The sequence below is a fragment of the Rattus norvegicus genome, chromosome 3, assembly GCF_036323735.1.
Source record: "Rattus norvegicus strain BN/NHsdMcwi chromosome 3, GRCr8, whole genome shotgun sequence".
NCBI classification, from domain to species: domain Eukaryota; kingdom Metazoa; phylum Chordata; class Mammalia; order Rodentia; family Muridae; genus Rattus; species Rattus norvegicus.
In genome coordinates this window covers 89,369,420-89,393,967 of record NC_086021.1, presented here as the reverse complement: position 1 = coordinate 89,393,967, position 24,548 = coordinate 89,369,420, and the positions used below count along the sequence as shown (strand labels likewise).

At 40.6% G+C, this 24,548-nt stretch overlaps 1 protein-coding gene across 1 annotated transcript in view; it reads right to left on the bottom strand.

The window, feature by feature from the left end:
• Nucleotides 1-994: 994 nt before the first annotated feature.
• Fam171b (family with sequence similarity 171, member B) overlaps nucleotides 995-24,548 on the bottom strand; it is a 55,408-nt gene continuing 31,854 nt past the window's right edge. Inside the window, exons 2-8 of the mRNA XM_575160.9 lie at nucleotides 19,387-19,620; nucleotides 17,352-17,444; nucleotides 14,521-14,676; nucleotides 12,185-12,355; nucleotides 8,583-8,699; nucleotides 6,067-6,190; nucleotides 995-5,344 (exon numbers count right to left, since the gene is read on the bottom strand). Of these exons, the coding sequence (XP_575160.2) occupies nucleotides 3,997-5,344; nucleotides 6,067-6,190; nucleotides 8,583-8,699; nucleotides 12,185-12,355; nucleotides 14,521-14,676; nucleotides 17,352-17,444; nucleotides 19,387-19,620 (2,243 nt within the window). The 3' untranslated portion in view covers nucleotides 995-3,996. The remainder of the gene's footprint in view (nucleotides 5,345-6,066; nucleotides 6,191-8,582; nucleotides 8,700-12,184; nucleotides 12,356-14,520; nucleotides 14,677-17,351; nucleotides 17,445-19,386; nucleotides 19,621-24,548) is intronic.

Genomic DNA, 24,548 nt, shown 5'->3' with positions numbered 1-24,548 from the left:
TTAGAGATTATATATATATATATATATATATATGCAGAGAAAAGCTGCTAATTATGGAGGCAAGATAAAGCAACACCGTGGCCTAGTTTCATATTTTCCAATATGCGTTCGAAAGGGAGGGCTCTGGCTATCTGTTCCAACTATTAAGTACACGAGTAGGATCACTTTCCATAACATTAAAATACCCCTTGTCTCAGATCTTTTCCTGCAGTCTTACATTGCCTGGCATTCTTCCTATACTTTCTTTCTGAGATCAGTGTCTTGATCAGCTCACACATGTCACTGCTGTAACAGCTATCCTTCCAATTATCACTTAGCCACAGCATTTCTTAGACTCCAATAGCCTTCATTGCATTCAGCACCCAGGCCCTGGCACAAAGGTGGCCACAATTCTGCTCAAGCTTGCAGGGTTCCAGGTGGAAGGCACAGGCCAAAGGAGTCAGAAAGTCTGCCAAGTGATTTCAGAGTCCAACACGCAGTAGATCTAGGCAAAAATGTGTCTGGTCACATAGTAAAGTATTGGAGTGTCTAAAAACATGGCAGCCAGGATAATCCTCACAGCTATTCTAAAGCCCCTAAACACCACCTGACTAAACACTGTTCAACTGGCTTAGAGAGGACTTTGGAAATCTGAGTGCAAAGAGCCCAGGAGTCATAACTCAGTCTTAGGCCAAAAGTCCAAAGGGTAATTTTTTTTAAAGTATAAAGGTTTTATATAATTTTTTCACTTAGAATTTAAAATATATTATAATTTTTAAAATGCCTGTGAGAGCAATGAAACCCATCCGATGGAAAACGAGCTATCTATGCTTAGCTTCAACTGTAAAACTGGGAAATCTGCACACATGAGAGTAAGGGGTTATCAAGTTCATTGTATACACGGGGCTAATGTCATTGTGGGGCATGATGAATAAAAGGTAATGAGGATTAAATATTTACCACACTAGGGAGGAACCCTTTGCCTTCTTTTTGAAATTAAACACTACACCAAGTATACATTAGGTTGATTTTATTATCCTTAATGAACTGTTTGTAACATTTTACAAATCTTCAGACTGTTCAAGAAATAGAGTAACAGCAATAAATACACCAAAACGTGAGATCACTCTGATGAAGGAAGACAAAGGAAAAAGAAAAAGGGAAACACCTGGAACAAGACATCAGCTCTAGATCTGAAGTAAAAACTGAGCAGACCTCTTTATGACGTCCACACACAACCAAGGGTAACTCAAGCCATAGAAATACATATGGAGTTTTGAGCTTTACCTTTCTGGGAAGTTTCAAAAGACAATATTTGACCCCCAAATGTCTAAAACCCTATAAATGGCTATCGATGGTGGAGGATTCAAATCTATAGAAACTGGCCTGACAGTAATTGGCCAGAGCAAAGCAGAACTCCTATTCCTCCGTCTATGTGATCTTTGTGACAATCCGTGAATTATAAAAGGGCATGATTCCTGTTCAACTGCAGAAATTCATAAAAATGGGTTTTATAAAGTTTCAAGGTCATGTGTATTCAAAAGTGCACATAGCTGTGCTTTAGTCAATGACTCCATTGGTTCATTGATAGCTTTGCCTTCAAGATATATCCAAACTATGTACAAAGGATCCACAAAGGTCAACAATTTGTAACCAAAATTCTCTGGTTTACATATGCAAAAGTCTGCATTGGCTTTCAATTTAAAAATTTAAGAAAGTAGTGAGTACTGTCGGTTTATCACTTGGGTTAAGAAAAAGTAGATGGCTTCAACTTTTTACTGGGAACTGTGAACAGCTCGCAATCGAGAAGTCACATTCCTCTGATTAGGAAAGATAAACTGCCCAACACTCCCAATCAAAAACCGCATTCCAGTGGGTTTTTTTTTTTAAGTATTTCGTGAAGCTAAAATTCTTTAAAAGCCCTTAGGATACCTCATCTCACTTCCCCTTAGACAAGAATGAGTGAAGTCACTGTCGTACTTGGACCATATACTCACGTTTGTGTGTATGTCATCGCCCAGTTGAGACATGAAACCCTTTCAAAGGTGAGGATATATACTTAAAGTGTTGAGCGGGTGCAGCATTTTACCATATAGTTCCTAACCTCATTCCAATATAAGCAATTTATCAATATCTTGTGGATTCGAAAAACAACACACACACACACAAATGTTACATGCAAAAACTCCTTGTTCCAACGTGAAACACTAGGTCTATATTTCTTAAGCGCCCATCTGTTTAATTTGGCTAACAAAATGTACATGGAAGAAAGATGTTATTAATCCTAACGCAAGTCTGAGACAAGGCACTTCCCCAGAGCACTAACTCCTTAAACTTCTCCAGGTTGGGGTTTTTTCTTTGTTTGTTTGTTTGTTTGCTTTTTGTTTTTTGTTCGTGTTCATGCTGTGTATGATCGATTTCTGTGTGGAACCAATAAAAAGCCTCCTCTGAAAGTGAGCCGTGTCACTCTACCCCCAGTAGTAAGCCTATGTGTTACCCAAACATAGAAGGAGAGGGGTAATGTATGAGAAACATAGGCAAAGGCCTTTGCATTCTTTGTTAAATGCAGAAAGCCAAGAGAGTTAAGACAGATAGATATTTCAGAAGTGGTTATAGCAAAAGCGGGCTGGTCTGTTGTCTCAGGAGAAGAGCTCCTGACTTCCATTGCCTAAGTTTCTACCATTTCACAGAGTTTGAGTGGCTTGAAATTGCTTATATGGTAGGGGGTGAGAAGAACCACTTCTTCCTACCAAAAAAAAAGGGAGGGTGAGCTGCTGTACAAATGTGTCCTCATGAAAAACTATAAGTAAGACAGGATAGTTGATGGTATCAGAGAGCTTTTCTGTTTAGGAGAGTTGAGAACCCATAATTGAAAACAGCTCCTGAGTTCACACTGAGAGAACAGTACTAACCACACTGGCAAGTGACGCTGCAGGGCACAGGAGACGGGGAGCAGGTCCCCTGGAACCCCAGACTGTTCTTCTCTCATCGTTCCAAAGTGTCCACACTCAGCAGTGTAACTCAAAGCCTAGAGATCTTTTTTTTTTTTAAATATCAGGGAATTGGTCTTTCTTTTCCTGTCCAATTACACAAAATATCCATTTCTTTTTGTCTCCACAGTCTGTTCATTTCCCGGCATTCTAAAGAAGAGTTTTTATATTTTAAATCAAATTTGACAGTTTGTAAATGATTGATTTTGAATGGGGGAGAATCTCAACAAAAATATATTTAAAAAAAAAACAAAAAACCAATGTTAGCCTTTACGGATTCGTGAACCTTAAACTCAAAACCTCCTCTCAGCTGGCAACTAAGGTCACTTCATTCGAAATAAAAAAAAAAAAGACAATATCAGAGTTTTCATTTCTCAAATTTCTACACAAGTCAGTATCTTATTTACTCTATAAACCTACATCCCCAAATAACCAGAATCGGGTCTCCTCCTCTAACGAACTGGGGAGCTTCCTGCCCATGTTATAGGAGCACAGGATTTACTTTGGTGGTGACAATCCACAAGCCATTAATCTTAAAAAAAAGAAAATGCTGTTGGTCTCTAGCATCCATACAAATATTTATCAAGTTGTTTTTAAGCGTAGGCAGGGAAGGGCACCACAGTCACACTGCACGAGGATGAGGCCTGAAGAAAACACCTACTTTTCTAAGACCAAGGCAGAGGCAGGATTCTGGAAAGCGACTACTACACATTCCACAGCTGTGTTCTGAAGAGCCAGGACCAACCAGCGAACTGAGCAACATCTTCAGGGAACATCTTCACGTTGTTTTGCATTTTGATAACTTTATCACCCAAAAAAAATCAATGAAAGAAAAAGAACAGGCCAGAGAGGACATTTCCGATTTTCGAGTGATTATTTTCCCATCCACTTTGCTCGAGGCGTCTCGATGGCCCGTGAGATTTTGCTCAGTCTCCGCTTCCTAAGAGGTTTACACTGCAATTTACAAGAAGCAAGAATACACACGGTGAGACGACAGAGACACATGCCTCCCGCACAGCTCTCACAATTAGTTTATGGGAATCAGTGGGCGTTCCTCTCGTTTCTTCCAGATGTTAGTCTTGCTATCTCTTTTGGCTAGCGGCAGTGGCCGGCCCCTTTTTTTAGTGGGAGACACGTTGGCTTCAAAGTCTTCCACGGTACTCTTGCTTCCTGGAGACTCTTCCCTAGGGTGCTCGATGATAACCCCGCCCCCTCCATCCAAGATGTGCCTCAGCGCAGGGTCCTCGGGGGAGCAGACAGTGGTTCCACTCTCGCTGCTGCTCAGGTCTAAGTCTTCCAGGTAAAGGATCTTGGGCTGATGCATGCTCTTTATGAACGTTTTCTCCCTCTCCAGCTTCCTGCTTAACTGATGCTCGTTCATATCGACCCCAGAGTCGAGGCTCGTATCATTGCTCTGGGTTCTCTTGCCTTTCTTCAGGTCTATAAAGGAGTGTCTCACTTGGGCCACAGGCTTTCCATCGAGAGACACAAACCAAGCCCTGGGATGCGGAGAGGGCTTACCTTTGGACAGCTCAAGGAGGGTCTGTTCTGAAATTCCTTGAAGTTCCGACGAAAAGGGGGTCATCACAACTGCTTCATTTAGAGTTCCAGGAACAGACACTGACTCCAACAAGCTGTTGGAGTATCGGCTCCAATCCGAGGTCTGGGACGGCAAGCTCTGCTGGCCTTCAAGTACGATGTCTTCTTCTCTGGCATCCGGGTCCTGTGTGTGAGAATGCATTGGCATTTTGGGCAATGTTTGTGTAAAGTTCTCTCTGTTCACTGGTTCCATCAGTTGGCCATAGACCAATTGTCCCTTTCTTGGTAAAGTGGCAGACTTGGCGGCATGTAACTGGTCTGGCATGGAGAAGAGGTCAGACGTCTGAAGGATGGCTATGGGCTGGCTGTATATGTGCATGAGCTGCTCTGGAAGGTGGGAACGCCCATACACCTCATCATTCCCCGTAAGATACCTCTTTTCCTCCTGAGCATCACCCAGTGATGGAGAGAGATTGTTGTTCATATGTTTAGGCTGTTTGCTCCCTATACTTGGCTCCAAAGACTGTGTTGGGTTTCGTGAATAGTTATTGTGATTAACTGACAGAAAGGAAACATCTTCATTGTAGATTTTAAAATTGTCCCGAGTTTTCACCATAGGAATTCTTTCTTCTGTCTCTGTCTTTGTGGTTTCCTTTTTCTGGGGACTGTAGGAGGAAGTTTTGGCATTAAACAGCTGCGGTTTATCCTCAGCTTTCAACGCAACTTTGACTGAGCTGATATGATTTATGTGTGTTGTAGATGTTGTCTGATCTCTCTTGAGGATCTCAAGCTTAGTGATATTCCTTTCTCTCTTCTGTGGTGTTCCATACTTCTCCCTAGATTAGAAAAAGAAAAGGCAAAAGATACTCAAAGTTACAATCTGTAAGTTTCATCAAAGAAAAGTATACCAAAATATACAAATACATATTTTATGATATATTAGAATACATTTGTTTTGCTTTTCAATCTGAGCTGTAAAGTTGAAGTTACAAGCAGATAAGAATCTCAGGCACAGAATTCAGGTCCTTTGGAAGAGCAGGTGAGTTTTTTGTTTTAGTTTTAGTTTTTGTTTTTATGTTGTTGTTGATGTTGAAAATAGATAGTATAGTACATCCCACCACAGTGTCTCCTCCTGGCTCCCCTCTAACTCTCGTCCCCCAAACAGATCCACTCTCCCTATGTTCCCTCTTCAGAAAATAGCAGGCCTCCAAGAGACAACGACCGTAACAAGAACATTAGGACAAGGCAAAAGCCCTCATAGAGGCTGGACAAGGCAAACAAATAGGGGAAAAGAGCCCCAAGAGAAGGTAAAAGAGTCAGACACACCCGTCCCCACTGTTAGAAGTCCCACAAGACTACCAAGGTACAACCATAATGCACACAGAGGACCGGTGCAGACCTCTGCAGGCCCTGTGCTTCCAGTATTTTAAACCACTCAGCCATCTCTCCAGGTCCTAAACAACGGTTTCTATGAGTGAAGTTTATAATGCATAATATACTGAAGATGCTATTATTTGACAGCTCTGTGTCTACACATAAGGATTAGCGTTGTTCTTACCTGCAGTAACAAAGCAGTGCAGCCAAACATACAATGATGATGACAATCGTTCCCCCTAGGATGGCTGTAAGGAACGCTGTGTGGTAGCCAATGACGTTTGGGAAATCTTCATTTATACCCAAATCTGCACGAGTCCATGGAAACACAGAAAAATGGCATGTATTATTTCGGGGCTAGACTTTTAGTTTTGTCTGGGTGAGACAGACTGAGTGTGTGTGTTCACTTCTGTTGGTTTCCTTCCTTCCTGTGGTGGATTTCTGTGAGTCAAGTACATCTTTTGTGCCTTGTGGTATTAATCAACTGACCTGCTCTGACCAGTGAATTCTGCATGACTACAGAAATAGCTTTTTCCAAAATACCACTTGCCCTCCTGAGATTTAACCTTCTGCCTAATATTGCATCCTTGTGAATGCCTTGCCTTCAGAGCACTTAAAATCATGCATCCAGTCTGTTTCCCTACTGTGTTGTTCAGCCTGCTTCCATTTAACTTACCTTTAAGAAAATAATGTAGCCAATTTCACTATGCCTTGGAATTCCCATGTAATTTACTTTTACAAAATAAACTGAATACATAGCTTTAATCTCAGATCATCCCCCCGCCCCTGCCCTGCCTCTCCTTTGTGAATCTTCCATGCTCCTGACCCAGAATAATGTATGTTCATTGTGTTATATGTTTTTTCTGGAAGAAGTCAATATGTTTAAAGCAACTTAAAGAAAACATTTGCCATAAATGTCGGAAGCTGATAGCATCTGTGGATACAGGTTGATAGCATCTATTTACAGTTTGGAGTGTTACTTGGGGTCAGTAAATTCTTTCCTCGTAAATGCTGGTTAAAAAAAAAAGAAATTAAGACAAGAGATTCCTCATTTGTTTCCCACACCATATTCTCTGTGCTCTCCAATACTTATAGAACAAATCCCTTTGTTAGAATCAGACAGAGGATACAGGGAGAGAATGGAGAATCCAAAATTGGGATCGCTTTTGGTTTAAACTTCTCCAAGAGGAAGAACCATTTTCTTTCATGTGGCATCAAAGCATGTGATGTGGTTGACTTATCTTGCTAAGGCACTCTGACATGTGACATGTGACATCTGACATGTCCCAGAACGCATCAACCTGAGTCCTAAAATAACCATGCCAGGCCCAAGAGCAGAGCATTCGGCCCCAAACACAGAGGCACTTAAAAGTTAAATACATAATGTAGCCGCTGAAATGGCCGACCACAGCACAACAGCTTGCTCTTACAGAACTGCTATCTGGCTGCTGAGACACGGCGAAAATAAAACCTGAAGGCCCCACCTTCCAAGCCTTACAATGAACATCAAAGAGATTCTTTCAGGACATTATAAAAAATGGGAACCCAAGCTATGAAGTACCAACATATAGAATGCAACTACAGGATTCTTATTTGAATTAGAATGATGGCCAGGTTGATAGAACCAGTCCAGCCTCCAGCATGTGAAAGGGTATTTCCCTATTCAGGAAGGTTTGGTGGGTTTTTTTGTCTGTCTGTGTGTCTGTCTGTCTGTCTCTCTCTGTGTGTGTGTGTGTGTGTGTGTGTGTGTGTGTGTGTGTCTGTCTGTCTGTTTGGTTGGTTGGTTTTTCAGCTTTATGGAGGCAAGTTCTTACCATATACTCAGGCTATTCTGGAACTGGCTATGTAGACCAAGCTGGCTTTGAACTCACAGAGACAGGCCTACATCCGCCAAGTGCTATGAATAAAGGCATCACTCTGCCTAGTTATATTCACGAAGATGTGAAGGGTTGAATACAGAATGTTTTTGAAATTTCTAAGGTATTTACTGACTGTGATAAATGTGGGGTTTCCGTAGATTCAGGTTCTCCATGTAATTGGCTACCATGTTAAATACTTTGTTCTAGACCAGCACAGATCATCCCTATTGAAGAATGCTTCGACAATGGCCACCTGCTTCCAGCCACCTTCTGATCAAACTGTCAGGTCACTGACCATTTTGTATATCATCTGTCTGCTCTTCCAAAACAAGCTGGAGACACTATTACCCAACAGTCTTTCTTCTCATGTCCCCGACCCCAGAGTCTTCCTCCTCAGGAAAACCAGGCATCATGTGAAGGAAGACTGGAAAATACTACAGTCAGTGGCTGCCACCCAGTGAAGACAGTTAAGTAGGCTCTGGAGCTGCAGAGACGAGATGAGGTTCACCAGGCTCTTCATTCTCCACCACGATCCTGTAAACTACACAAACCGTCTCCACCGTCTGAGAAGTTACTCAGCATGTCTCTTACAACCAGAGGCTCTGAGCTGGGAAGAATTTACTCATGAAAACATAAACTTAGAAAATACTCGAACAAACTTCAACTGTCATAGATTCATCAGACATGATAGCAAGAGACTTAGAGTTCATGGAGCTTAATTCTTTGGTCATGTCTACAAGAAGAGGGTGAGCTATGTCAGGTTCCATTCACCTGGAGGCTCACATCATCGGCACGCGACGAGCCTTAGTCTTGAAGATTACCTTGTTTCAGTTTACCTTACCTAAAGTGCTTGGGGATGGAGCTGCTATCCAGTAGCCCAAATGTGGCGCATCATAGGTCCAAATCAAATGGCCGTTATGCTCCTTGACTGTCCCCCAGTCATGATGCACCCAAGCACCTAAAACATGTGGCAAGTGAAAAGCAACAGTTGGTTATAGTTTTACTCTTTAGAGCTGAGGTATAAAACCAGGAGACTGCAGGTAGTCAGGTAAAGAATGCAGAATGTTTCAGAATTACAAACACCATGATACTAAACACGTATGGTGAGAATATTAAATGTTACATCACACTCACAATATAATACATACATAATAATATAATTTGAATTACCAGAACATAAAACCAGTATAACAAAGCTCAACTTCTGGACCCTGAGAGAGCTTTTTAAAGATAAACTAGATGAAAATAATAAAGATAAATTAGATTAAAGATATATTAGAAGAAAATTCTAATTTAAAGCTCAGACATAGAGTGCTTGGATCCCAGAGTTCAATCTCCAGGGACAGACATGTAACGAGAGAGAAATAAATCCCAGTTCCTTGACAGGTAGTAATTTGACACTTGCCCTCAAACTGTGGCTAAACACTTACAGCCTTTGTTTTGTGGCCTTATCACTTTAAGATTGTAGCATTGCTCTAATGCTACTGAGAGTTTCTCCAGAATGATGCCTTTTCTATCCCAGAGCCACATCTATGAATGAATCAGACTTCACATGCAGTTTTCAACAAGATATCCAAAATTAAAGCTGCTCACTGCAGGTCTGGTGCTGTAACTGGGAAGCAAGCCCTGACCTCATCTTACTTGCAATGGAGAATGGAATTGGGAGACCCAGGAGGAAAGGGTTAAATGACCAGTGTAGAACTCAGACTACAGTAGCCCCCGAGACTGGGTGAGTGTGGAGTTGGGGTGGGGGGCTCAGTCCCATTTGGAGTCCAGTGTCGTCCTACAAAATGTGCTTCACCGAGCCTACACGAGAATATACAGTCTCACATTCAATTTTTTAAAAGCCCAAACTGTCTCTTAACTTTAAAGAAGGTTGTCTACTCTGGTGAAATTTCATCACCCAGAGTAAAACGAATTCAGTCAAACCTAAACCTTTGATAAAGTGTTACATACAGATAGCTAAGACAGCTACTTAAAAGCTCCATATATATTGGTATTTTGGCTTATTATTCATAAATTTTAAAACAGGCGTATCATATATTATTTTTATCCTTCAGTGACAGATTTGTACATTTTCATGACATGCAGAAGAATTTCACAAAAATTTACAATGTGTAATATAAAACGGCATTTCCATCACCTCGGACACACAGGTCAATCACATGTCTATGACAGGGGTCTCTGGACTCCTCTCATTAGCTTGGAACATGTCAGACATTATTACAGGCAAGTTGCCCCACTGTATTATGGAACACCGGACCTAATTCCTCTGCACTGTTTTGTAGCCCTCGGCCCCGTGGAGGGGTTACTGAAGCATTGCTTACAATAGCCGATAGATAGAATCAACCAAGATGTCTACGGGGGGTAAATAAAATGTATGTATGTATTAATAAAATGTATTAGTTTAGCCGGTTATACAAAAGTCGATAAACTCAATCATTTGCCGTGATATTGATCAATTAATCTGAGATGTAAGGTAGAGAAATTTGGGATGAGAGAACCACCCCATCTATTGCTTTTAGTTTAAGTTAAATTTGACATAGCACGTATGATAAATCAACTTAGATTTTTTTCAAACGCTATTATCATCATCATTATTTTATTATCATTTGTGTGTGAGTGTGAGGGAGGTGTGATGTGTGGGTGCATGGCACAGGGCTTACATGGACATCAAAGAACAACTTCGTAGATTCGATTCTTTCCATTCGTGCATGCATTCCGTGAGGCAAACTCGGGTCGGCAGGCTTATGTAAACACCTTTCCCTGCTTAGGTATCTCATCTCAGTGAAAACACATTCACTCAAAGGAACGTTCAAGAAAGGTCCTTTGCCAGGAAGAATGATCAGAAACTTGAACCAAACGACACATTCTTCTTTAATATGAAGACACCGAGTCCCACGTCACTTAAACGACTCATCCCACATGACATGGCTGGTCCTCTCAGAAGTGAGTTACCGCTATGAGTTGCATAGTTTCCACTAATGTAAAGAACACAGACGTGCAGTTTTCTTTTACAGTGGACATCTGACTCTCCCCCCTTTCATTCTCAGTGGCAGAATCCACACATGTCCTGTGGATTCTTACCATGCTCTGTTCTCAGATGAAGTGGTGAGTTTGGGAACCCATACAACATCGACATGTGAGCTAATCCAGTGTGAAATGTGTGTATTCTTTGCGCACAAACTATTCTACAACACGGTACACTGAAGGGACTGTGCTGTGGCAGCCACACGAAGCATGTCTGTCTTCACTATTCTTCCACCTGACTAAGTGCACTGTGAGAAGCTACAGCAGCAACACCCCTCTGTTGGGCCTTCCAGGGTCCTAGCTTAGAAAGGTGTTGACATAGAGGAAACGGTGAGAAAGGAGATAAAGGAAGTCCTGAAAACTATCCAGGGTCTGTAGCATTTGCACAAGCCTGTCCTGCCACATCTATCCATCCCTCCCTCCCTCCCTCCCTCCCTCCCTTCCTTCCTTCCTTCCTTCCTTCCTTCCTTCCTTCCTTCCTTCCTCTATTTATTAGAAACTCATCTCATACCATTATTTTATTTACATTGGAACAAGGGCAAAACTAAAAACAGCTCAACACACACAGGAAAAAGGGTTTCCCAGTTGCCATCTAGGAAGCAAAACGCAGTGGATGAAATTGGTACCTAAAGGAGCTCACCCCTCCCTCAATCTCTTGGACAACTGACTGTCATTATATTAGCATACATTTTTGATGGTCTTAACCAAGATTCCCAGTAAGTTCATCCTGCCTACTAAAATTTCCTGAGGAAAAAAAAGGTTTTTTTAATCTTAAATTATTTCTTACTCAAAATATTAGAGGACAAGACAGTGTGGATGAATAAGGTTGAGCTGTTTGCTTGTTCTTACATAATGTACACAATGGTTAATCTTAATTGTCAATTAGATGAGACCTAGAATCACCGTGGGAGGCGGGCTGCCTCTGACATGCCTGTGGGGAATGATCTCAAGAGGGTTAATCGAGGAGGTAGAAAGACATATATACCCACTGCGGTTGGCTCCAGTCACTGAGCTATGATCCTGAATGGTATAAAAGGAGAAAGCAAGCTAAGCAGTGACCTTCATCACTCTACTTCTTGACTGTGGATGCAACATGACCAGCTGCCTCAACCCCTCTTACTGTAGCTTCCCCACCATGATGGATGATAACCATTGTGCCTGCAAGCCAAAATAAATCCCCTCTCGCTTAAGTTGCTTTAGTCAGGGTATTTTATTACAGTAAAGGAAAGCAACCAAGATAATGTATTAGTATCATTTCCCCTCAAAAACACATTTGCTGGTCCCTAGTGGGGACAGTTATGCCCTTATCAAACTGTACAAAATGAAAAATCTATATTCGTATCAAACTCTAAAATCAAATAACCAAATGCCTAGGAGAAAACTACCCCAATGATTTTCTCTTAGCTACCATACCTATCTTCATATTAAAGGTCCAAGCAGGTATCCGATCTCCTACATTTACGTTACTTGTATGTAGGAGAGGAAGAGAAATATGGATGGGGCCAGCCACATTTAATTCTTTTCCTCCGGAATATATTTTCACACATATTGCAGCGTGAGGAGTCAACTCAACATTTTCAAAACCTAAAAGAGAGTAAAGCTTATTAAAACTATATACAAGCAGACATTTCATTCACAGAATAAATTGTTATGTTTCTAAAAGTTGTTTTCCTCTATTTCGTCATCGTTATCCACTCCAATAATTACTCAATTGGATGTACGTTAAAGATTTCAAAAATATAATCCAAAATATTTCATGAATAAGTATTGGCTGATAGTGTAACATTGACAAATCAGGCTACGCTTCAGTTGGTCTCATTCTCTCAGAGTCATCTGATTTAAGGACACTGGGATCCAAGCGAATCCCAGGCCAGCAACATAGTCCCATAGGTAAATGTACTTGGTGCACCAGCCTGATAATCTGACTATGGTCCCTGCGACTGGGCTAAAGTTGACAGAAAACACTGACTCTCAAAACCTGTCTCCTGACCTCCACAGGCATGCTACGTTGAGAGCACATACTCTAATCCCTAAACCCCAAACATAACCTTTTTGAAACATTTTCTAAAAACCACTTTAGCCTCACAAGGGTCTGGAACTGTGTAATCCAATAGAGGGGCTGTCAGCTGCACACGGCCTTTATATAAAGTGCAGACCTTTGGTGCACCGATGACATCCCACGCTCAGGAAGCACAGGTGACCAGGGGCACCAGACTGGACGAAGCGGAGCAGTCCCCTTACAGAACTCCCAGTGTCTAAAGCAGGACTATGACAGGAAAGCTCACTGTGACCCTGCCCAGGCCTCAGGGTCTTTGTCTTGAACGCCTCCAGGACAACATGAGCTCGCCTGTGGCAGTCAGGTTGTAGTGTTCCTGTGAATGCCTTTATTTTGCATGTTCTCTAATTTACGTCTAGAAAATTGTCAGAGCTCTCAGACTGATGTCTTTAAGAAGCAGGCTTTGGGATAACCTGAGCAGGAACTGACTGGGAAAGTAACCCAGGAAACAACCTCTGATGAAGTGGAAGCGTAATCCACAGGGAGGAAGCCAATGAAGGAGAGTCAGCGAGGTAACTCCTGTCCAAGCCCACTAGTTAAATCAAGGAAATGGGAGTGTGTGTGTCAACTCTCATATACTCCGCATAAGGGCAGAGCCTGCTTCATAGACTAGGTAGTGCCCTCAAGCAGTGCCTGATGTGTGCAGTAGGAAACAGGCTTGTGACAGAAAAGTATGCCTCATCAGGCAGGTTCACTGATGGCATCAGTTTTACCTATAATTTACAATATATACTACTTATATAATGTACCCTCATTAATCTCATTTCTAGATGTAACCAAATGAACCAAAAAATTGACACAACTGATATACTCTCAATTACAGCATGTCTGAGGTAATTTTAAACAGTGGAGTTTCAGTTGGATTTTCAAAGACTAGTAGAAATGGTGGGATAAATGTGGCTGTGTTTTTAATTAAAATTAATTAAATAAAATTCTATTCATTCCTTAAGTTTTAAATCATAAGAGCCTAACACCAAAGCTGTGGGCTCTGGAAGAGATAGAAGCTTTTACTTGGCTAAGACAGTTCAAGTAGAAATTACAACAGCTTATCCACCTCTGTAAACATAACTCGGGGATCAGTGGAATAGCACACTCTCTCTGGCTTTTAAACTAACCCTTCTGATCCGCCTGGTAAGACTGCATAGAAAGGCAAACTGGAATACGCGTTCAAGTCGACATTTCTAAGTGAACCATTTTTGAAGTTTTACAATAATCACAATTTTTTTTTATATTTGGCTTACTTGCTTTAGTTCAAATGAAGTTTAATGAATTAAAATAAAAAGGACATTTAGATTAATTTGACATAATGTATGCCAAAGATTCTGTATAATCATTCTTTGGGTTTTTTTTTATTGTTTTTTGAAACAGGGTTCCTCTGTGTAGTCCTGGCTGTCCTGGAAACCACTTTGTAGACCAGGCTGGCCTTGAAGTCATAGAGATCCACCTGCCTCTACCTTTTGAGTGCTGGAATTACAATAGTGTATCACCACACCCAGATTATTAATTGTTCTTTGGAAAAAAGGAAATTGCTTACAAACAATTAAGTAGTGAATATTTCAAAAGCAACATGTATTTTGCAAAACTTAAATAAAATCAAATGTGAAATATTGTGTACCTAGACATTATTTGGTAGAAAACGTATATGCTGATGTTTCTTAGAAATATGATTATATATTTAAAAACTAAAGAATACCTGTTGAGTAAGTGATTCCAATCGCAGACAGAAAATTGTCCCCCTTTAAAAACTGTTGTAGAACCGTTAGATAGCCGGTCACGTTGCTAATGTGATGGTTGTCAGGAAGTTTAATGGAGGCTTTTGAAAACTGAACACTTGGCTGAGATTTGGCATCTGGACAAATTAACAAATGAACAAATGGAGAGAATATATGCATATTAAAAACAGCATCACGGGTCAGGACATTTTCTCTTAAAGGATGTGGCTATAATAATTTCTGAGTTTCACCGTCTCGCCTAATTACCTTAAATTTAGGACTAGCAAGCCTTTTTATATATTGACATAATGAGCACTTTTATTCCACAATAGTATCGATCTGTGAGCCACAAATGAGCCACTGATGTGCACACAGATACGTGTAAGAAACTTGCACGTGAAACAGAAGTCCTGGGGAAAGATGTCAGTGTGGTACAAATAATAAGACGTTCTGGACTGCAGAAGACTTAGTGCACAGCATGCCCATTGCGTTGTCTTCTAGATTTTAAACACCTCCAGATTACAGGTGCTTGACCCTGCTGCCCAGAATGTCTTCATGGTTTTCAGGTCTCACTTTAGGGAAACATACGTTGTCCATCCTCAGCCGGCATGGTCTATACCAAGAGTGGGGTTGATGGTGTGTGTCAGAACGGGCCAAGCCCAATTAAGCATCTTGTTCATGCTTGACAATGGTCCTGTTTCCCAGCACAACCCACGAGGGGTATGCATGCTGGGATGCAGAATGGAAGGTTTGCTTTGTCTCCCACAGGGTTCCATTGGGTAACCCAAAATGGGAGCTTGTTTGAAAATGGAAGCAATGTTCACAGGGTTGAGAAGTGGAAAGAGAGAGAACTATTTTTCAATTATCTCAACTTGAGTCCTTCTGATAAATCATGCCTGAAGTTGACCCTGCTTTGTAAAAGAAAAAAATGCTTCCTTTGGGTTTATGCTAGTTTAGGATGGGTTTCCACCAACTTCCAAATGAACTGTCCTTTAGGACATTTGTCCACAAACTGAACTGGGTAGCTATCTCCTTAAGACAGCCATTCAGCAATCTTTAAACGTCTTCCAGTGCCAGATTCCAGACATATATAGTACTTCATTTCAAAGGTACTGAACTGACTCTCTTCTGACATTTATCAATTGAGAACTCTGTGACATAATGACATTTCTATAACCAACAGGATTTAATATGTCAAGGATCAATCCCAAAATTAAAATGGAAAATTACCAGATATATTACCTTTGACCTTGGACTTTTAATAAGATTACTGTTAAATGCAGAAAAAAATCATTTAAGTTGTTATGGTGAAAATGTATTAAATTTTAAAGATTTGTATGCTGTTAAAAGAATAATGTAAGATTCGTCTCAAAATCAGTGTCTAGGATTTTGCATAAAGGGAGAAAAATAATACCTGTAAAACATTGGAGTAAAACGTCACAATTATATATTCATTACTGTCTTGTTAAGATATTTGAGGAAACAGTCTGGTATTTTCAGATCATTTAAAATACTTCCTAAAGCATTCTCTGTTGAACTACGTGACCTTTACATATGAAGATATCATAATGAAATGTACTATTTTTGTATGCCAACCTAAAAAATAAAATTTTAAACTATGTGGCCTAATCCTACTGAAGATACAATTTTCTTACAAGTAAAGTATGCATCCCGTGTAAATTATCTGCATTTCCTCAGAAATGTTTTTAATTTTTTCTGTCTTGTCCACAAAAACATTCACATATACTGAACACACATCTATTATATAAACCAAATAAAAATTAAAATAAAATAAATAAATATAAAATAAATGTTTATTTATTTTAAATAAATATAATATAAATAAATAAATATAAATGTGTTTTATGAGTGTTAAGAAGAGAAGCAGATACTTTATGGAGAGAAGTGAGCACAAAAACATCTGCATCCAGTTTCATTAAAGCCCCAGTAGCATGAAACCAGGCCTCGCTGCAGCCATATGTCTCCTGTTGACTTTCTAATCTCAACACACAACTCCATGTCAAACTCATGAGTACCAAATGCTTTAACATCTAGGGAAAGAGGCTCTACAGCCTTACGTAGTAAGTCACTCCATGATTGATTTGACCCCAAATTCAAGTCCTAACTTGAGTACTGTTAAGTCCTCTTTACTTAATCCACCCGAAATGCATAAATTTGCTTCTAAATGTGAATTCTCACAGCAATTCTTTAGGCCGTGCCTCTCCTGATGGACTCCTTCATGAGGACTTCCTGCCTTCTGGTTATGTCCATTACGTTAGAGCTGAACACTAACTTACCAATACAAATCAAACAATAGCTGTTGTTCATCAGGGCACTATGTAACATGCACCAAAGGAGAAACACAATGGCTAAGTTTTTCCTATGCCAAGGAAAGGACACATGGAGGTAGAGGGGGCTTTTTGCACTCTTTCTTGTGGACGTTCAAGTACCAAGTACCCCAGATAAGGGCTGCCTAGGGAGACAAAGGAGGGAACAGTACACAGGGAGCCTGACGACAAACAGGTTCTGACCTTATCACTATCACACGGGCCATGAAAGGCCCACTGAGAGAGGGGACATAGAGGACCGACAGCCATGTTCACTACTTCCTCACATCCTCACGCCCTATGTTTAGTCCATAGCAAAGACAATGTCTGTACACAAAAATGTAATTTTACAATAAGAAAATAACTACTTTTGATCAGCTTACTATCAATACCCAACTGGAGTTTTGCCAAGTTAAAATCAACCCTGATTCTCTCATAAAATAATCATTCTGAGAACGGCCTTAGTCAAGGAGTAGTGCACTTACCAGTTAATTTTCCAGTAATCAAAACAGTGTCTTCAAAGAGCCATATATTTGCTTGGCTTTGCGGGAACAGTGAAAGTGTAACTGAAGAATATACTGTGAAACAAGACAATGGAAGTGTTTAATGTAGGGGAAACTGAGGCAGGCATAGCTCTGTCACAGTATGTCTCAAAAGCTTTTGGTATACCCAAAGGACTCTCTGTCCTACCACAGAGACTGCTGCTCTGTTCATAATAATTCACAATTGGAAACAGCTTAGATGTCTACCAACTGATGAATGAGAAATGAAAAGGCGGTACATTTACACAATGGAATATTATTCCACTGTTAAGAAAAATGAAATCTGGGGCTGGGGATTTAGCTCAGTGGTAGAGCGCTTACCTTGGAAGCGCAAGGCCCTGGGTTTGGTCCCCAGCTCCAAAAAAAAAAAAAAAAAAAAAAAAAAGAAAGAAATATGAAATCTGAAAGTAAATTGCTGGAGGGAGCTAGATACAATCATCCCATGTGAGGTAACCCAGAGCTAGAAAGATAAATACTGTATGGTTTCTCTTACATAGGGATGCTATATTTAAAGCTTTTTATATGCATGTACTCCCATTAAAATAATCACAGAGGTTAGGTACCTAGTAAGGGTCCAAGACAGAGGACTCGACCTTCCAAGGAAAGAGAAGTAGAATGTAGTTCAGAAACATAAGGGGGAAACTAAAATAGGACCAGGTGGGGGAGGGGTGAGAGAGTGGCATACAGGAGGGACTATGAGGAGGGACACTGATTCTAAAGGCCTTTTCAAAGCCATATGGAAACATACTACTATCTCAGAAGCTATGAGAGAAGTGTAAATAGTGTAAATCATATAACGGAAAAGACAACACCCCAACTAGACATTTTATGTCACTAAGTAAATCCTTCAGCTCCAGGAATGGGTTACATCTTGTTGAGTCATTAGACAAAGAGGTCCCATAAATCCCTACCCCCAAACATTCACAGGCAGTTGCCAAGGCTACTGGTTACTGTCACATCCTAATGGTAAAAGCCCTGTTGCTGGAGACATCACATATGTATGTCATCGAACACAGAGAAATCAAGCCGATGACCACTTAGAAGCTTTGGACTACGATCCATGATGCTGGAAAGAACTCTCCACACGGGGTAATCATCAATATCACCCAGCTACAGACCCTGAGACCTACAGCAGCGACTTGTCTGCAAGACAGACTGCTATAACAGTGCATACATTACCAGACTAGCCAGCCACTTTATTGAAGTTAAAGCTCATTCCATGAAATGGAACCCAGACCTGGCATCGCTAAGTTGACCAAGAACCTGAGACTAAACAGATGATGGGTCATAAGGAAACCTACTATGATCATTCTGCTTATGGGACATAGCAATACAATGACTGCTAATGAAAAATTGCCACACCCAGAGATCAGAGCCTCCATCAACCCTCACCAAAGAAAGGTCTCACAGGAAAGAACGACCACAGGCATCCACAACTGGGCAGTGCACAAGCCTCTGTGGAGATGAAGTAAATGCCTTCTTGATCGCTATGATCCCAGGACGTTTGCCAACCTGACTTCTACCACCGAAGAGAGCTATAGTGTTAAGAAGTGGGGTTTGGGGAGTGATATGTTAAGAAAGCAACGGGTTCATCAGTGGAATCAGACTGCCTTAAAAATACCCCCCAAAGCTCTCTCTTCCACGTGAAGACAAAGCGCAAAGGTGACATCTGGAAAGAAGAGAGAAGCTGTCATCAGCAGGCGCTCAGCAGACGGTGAGCCCACGGGCATCTCGGTCTTGCTTTTCCTCGCCTCAGAACGGTATGGACTCTGTTATTTACAAGTCAACTGCCTCACTTGCAGTGCTCCGTTCTAACATCCCAAACAGACAAACAGCGTTTCTACAAACTTTCCTTTCCTTCTCTGCACAGTATGTGGATTTCCTCTAGGTGTTCTCATTTTCAGCTCCGTAGGCTTTCCTCCAGCAGAGGGGGAAGTCATTTACATTTGTGAGTGAACAGCACCCCGGAGGTACTTACTTGGCATCCTTCCAGTTTTCCAAGGCAGAGGTGTCAAGACGTAGCCATCTTTGTAAGCAATGATGGTTAAGCTGAGTCCTAATCGATAGGGTACTTTTATCAATACTGCTCCATTGCTCCTGGTTACTGTAGAATTTGTCTTGGTGTAGTTAACAAACACCTCCACAACGGCTTGACTCAGGTACTGGCGACTGATGATGTCATTTACTTGGACTTTCAGCATAAATACAGACACTGGAAAACAAACAAACAAACAAACAGAAAACTGAATAAGGTTGAACCTAAAAATGAATAGCATTTGCACATTAAAATGTCATTTCAATACTTCCAAATAACAAGACAAAACTTTTTAACTTTTAGAATGTATATATTAACTGCTACACAAAAATATATTATTCTCCCTAAATCAAAATAAACTAGAATATCTATTATTAGTAAGCACACTATTATTACTCTAATTTTGTCATTTAAAAGGAGAGCACTGAACTGCTCTTGAGGAAAACACATTTTTACTTTGTCTGCTTTCAATTAGAGTTTTAACACTAATTAAACACACCCTTTCACAGCGAGCTCCTTTCTGTTGGCTAGAAGGCAAGGAATGTGTTGCTGTTTTAACTGTATGAAATATCACACAGAAATCTTTTTGAGAAAAAATATATAAATCTGATCTACCGAGGATTTCATACTAATCTAAAGTGAAGACAATGAGAACTAGAACCAGCCCTACTAAACTCTTTGGTCTCATCCTCAAGTACAGATCTGTATTTTCACTGGAATTTACCCAGATGCTACCTGGCCAAAACAAAAATCAAAGACGAAAAACAAAAACAAAAACAGCAAAACAAAACAAAAAAAGGACTTGCACCATGGAGATGCTTTTGGGAGGAGTACTACAACAACATCTTTGCCAAAGACATTTTATTTTTCCCTGTAAGTGGGCTCTGCAGCCAGTCAAGATCCACTATGCCATTCCTCAGATGTGACCACAGCTCTGCACCCTTAAATCCAGCATTGGGACCCCTGGGAGAATAGCAATTGCTTTAAAGTAACAAAATGAAGTTAATACAAATATGTTTGGTCATTATCATGACAGTAGTAATTTTTTCCTACAATTAGAAAGCCACACCACACTCATTCCAGCACTTTTGTAAATACCTCCTTAAGAATTGACATTTATTTGCATAAACAAACTCAATTTTACTAGTCATCATTTTGTGAAGAAAACTTGTCAGGTACGAGAAACACTCCTACTTAATGTTAACGACGCCACATTACTACTAACCAGGCACTACCAGGCTGTTTATTCCAACTTCGTTGAACCACACCTTAAAGTGTTTTTTGGATCATTTTATATATAAACAGAGCTAATGAACAATCGCTCTGTCCTTGGGAAGGTGCAGTTCAGCAGACTGAAAAGCAGAATAGTTCTGATCCTCTCCAGAGCTCAAATACAACGCTAAATATCACACTATTGTATATCAAAGAATACATAATCATTATTGAGAACTTTAATTCCTAATACCAACTAAATAGAAAAATAAAGTACCCCTTGACCATGTATATACATGCAGACACACACACACACTCAGTGTGTATAATATTACTTATATATGTTCTCAGGGGTGGCCATTTGGTATTAAATAACCAATCCATGTGCTTTTTCCTGGAGGAAGAATACTTTCTCCTATTCACAGATTCCCTGGTTGCCTTCAGTCCTTTGTGTGGGTTTGAGGCCCTCTGGAGTGATGGCTTCCAACTTAAATGGTAACTATAACTCTTGTGTATGCAAGATATTGTCGTGAACATGACACATTGGGTTTCTATACTAAATGTACTTGAACAGAACAGTATTATTTAAAAAAAAATCTAAGTAGAGAGGACATTTAGCTGCTACCCAGTCAGCCACCAACCCACTAATATCAAACTTTAAATAGAAACAAAGATGTACAGGCTAACAGTTCTGAAACTGAGCTAGCCTAGAAAACCCTGAGCTCTAATGCATGTGATTTCAGCACAGTCCCCTCTGTGAGCTCCCTATGTTTACTGTAGCCAGAGGTCTTGTCCTTTGCTTCTAAAACACAAACATTAAATGTTACAATATGACTATGCATATGTGTTTAATTGATAGGCTACTTTGTTTTGTATAAAACAAAGTAAAGGAAGAAAGAGTAATACTAAATACCCCACCCCCCAAAAAAGGGAAAAAGAAGATAGCAAAACCTCCTTGGTAAAACCAAACACTAAAGGGATTTCCTGTTAAACTTGATACCTGAACGTGTAAGCGAAAATATGCTTTAACTCCTCCCAGGCTATACTAATAAGACCTACAGAGGGTTTTTATTAATTCATGTGCTTCAAACATCAGTCTGAAAAATTCTCAGAGCCTTTGGATTAAAATATCGCAATGTGTGGATAAGATCCTAAAGGAAATCACGAAATAACTGAAAATCCCATTTGCTCTAAGTTGGTAGAAGGACAGAGAGTAAAACAAAGAACACTGGCTCCAGGTGACCCAGTGCTGGGCTCGACTGATAAAATGATTTAAAACAATCCTTCCCCAAGAATGTGCTACAAATTTGATCAGAAAACATACTTAGCGGGGCAAAGGTTATCAACACTAAAACACCTCCCTGGTGACAACCCCCGCAGCCACATTTTCAATCACCTAATAAGCTTAGGGGGCACAGAGGCCTGGCCAGCAAATTCTTCTCTAGTCCAACTTGGAAAAAGACTAACCGGCTTTACTCTTGTAACTCAGATTCCCTGAGTTACTCTTGTAACTCTTTGCTCCCAGTTTCCACCTAATGAAGCTGGGCTCCTAAAATATGGGCATTTTCTGATGCACACCACGCTCACGAACATGCACACTCACATGCATACACTCACACACGGAGAGAGAGACATATCACACTCACATACACTCACACTCACACAGGAAGAGGCATCACACACACACACACACACACACACACACACACACACACACACACACACACAGGGTTCATTGCTGGAAATACATGTTATCCTGTTTGGCAAACCTGAAAGGTCTCTCTTAATGTTAAGGCAAGGAGACAATCAGCTCCTAAGTCCCCCGGATACCACCTCCTTGTCCCACATCATTCCTTAGCTGTGACCTTCATCACATCGACTGGAGCACCTCCCCCACCAATGCTTCAAAAGCAGTCATTGGTCAATCAGGGTCTCTTTGCCCTGACCTTGAACATGGTTTATCTCTTAGCCCAGTACAAGCTAGAACAAAAATAATTTGAAAAGACGAAAAAGAAAACGAAACAAAACCTTGACTGAAGGGCCTGAAAAGTCTGGTCAAAGCAATTCAAAAGGCTTAAGTTATAAAGAATTACCTGCCCATGACGTAAACAGGATGCTCTGACTTCTACAGGGTTGCTCACGAAGCAAGCAACACTGGCAGGCAGAAGACTCACTCCCTTCCCCACTCCAAGCAAAAGCCTTCGCCATTCCATGAAGCAGATCCCTCCTGACTAAATATATATAATTTTCTACCAACAATGCAATTGTCTCCATGATCTTTCTTCTTTTCTCCATTGTTTATTCAGCTTCCTGTAGGTATATTATTTCCTCTGTGGCTTAATTATAATCATTATGCCGTGCCCACACAATCTTCTTTTCAATATGTCACAATTGGCTTTAGAATGGTCCAATAACAAATGATTTCAACTGTGCTAGGAAACATATAATTTAAATGCTGAGGGGGGGTTACTTAAAATAAAACACATATTGATGAGCTATGTCCTGGGATTACTGATTACTACCTATCACGTGTATTAAGTTGGGTGGATCAATAAAATTCATTGAACGTTACATCGGCATAAAGAAATGTCCGTTTAAAAGAACAGTTTCCTATGCGGCAGGGGCAGGGAGCTCAGGTTCTGAAAAGGACTTTTAAAAATGCCTATAGGTATATATTAGGGTGACACTAACATCTTGGTGAGGGAGAGGGGAAGAATTACAAGCCCACTGCCTTCCGAGAGAATCTGGCAACATCTCATTGTGTCGTTTCCAATAAGTAGGTTACAACTGTGCAGACGACACCACTGAAGGTCCAGATTTCTCTGGTATAAAAACCAGCCTTCGTTTCCCCCAGTACACTGCAGGCAACTACAATGCTTTTATTTAATATACTGCTCTCTAGAAAGATAAGGCCAAAGTCTAAGCTTTTAGAAATTAGATAGTAAATACTTTAAGGAAATAAAGTCAAAAGACTTTAGGAGACTATGTCTCAGAGAAAAATAGGCAGCAGTGGAGAACACGGAAATACAGTTTTAAAACACTTGTTCTGGATAAGGACAAACGTTTACCCCCATGAATCCATTCAGCAAATGCTCAATTGCTGCTGACTTCCGTTCACACCAGCCCTGGGCTAGTAGTGGGGATGGAAACACTAATGGAGCCTTGAGAAAGTTTAGGCAGAGGGAAAAGTACATGGGAGGGGGGAAAGACTGCAGAACTGGTGCTAGTGGAAGAGAAAGCAACACTGAAACAGACAAAAGCACCTCCTTTCGGACCCAACATAAAGTTCAGTGAAATTAAGAAGTTATGTCAGAGTTGATATGGCTAACGATTCCTACAAGCAGTCGAGATACGGGTGAAATATTTACTTTGGAATTACCTCACACTGACATTTTAAACAAGGTGCACGTTGACATTTGAGTTCAAACTCTTGAGGGCCTGGCCAAGCGTTTTCTGATTTTCTCTAGGATCTGAACTTTCGGTCCCTTCCTAAGGAGCAGTTATAGTAAGAACTCCAAAGATGCCAAGTCTCTGCATCTGACCCAACTCAGACTCTAGTGGGGGCATTCAGAGGCCTTGTTTGTTCTCCATATATCACTTTAATACATTTCATATTCAGTCACAGAAATGTCTTAGTTTAGGCTGGGCACACAGTTCTCTTAAGGCATAAATAGAAAACATCTGGTTCTGGTTGAAATGTCTGTGCATTTATAACTTTGAGCAGAAACATACCAGACTTGGTTTCATTAAAGAGGATATCAATTCCCAGCCCAAGGCTAGCATCCAAAATCCTCTGCCACCGCCTTCCTCTGCAACCTACTTCCCTCTAACCCTGCCCTTCCATGATCCAGCAAACCGCAGCCTACACACCAACTCTGACCCACTGCCTGATT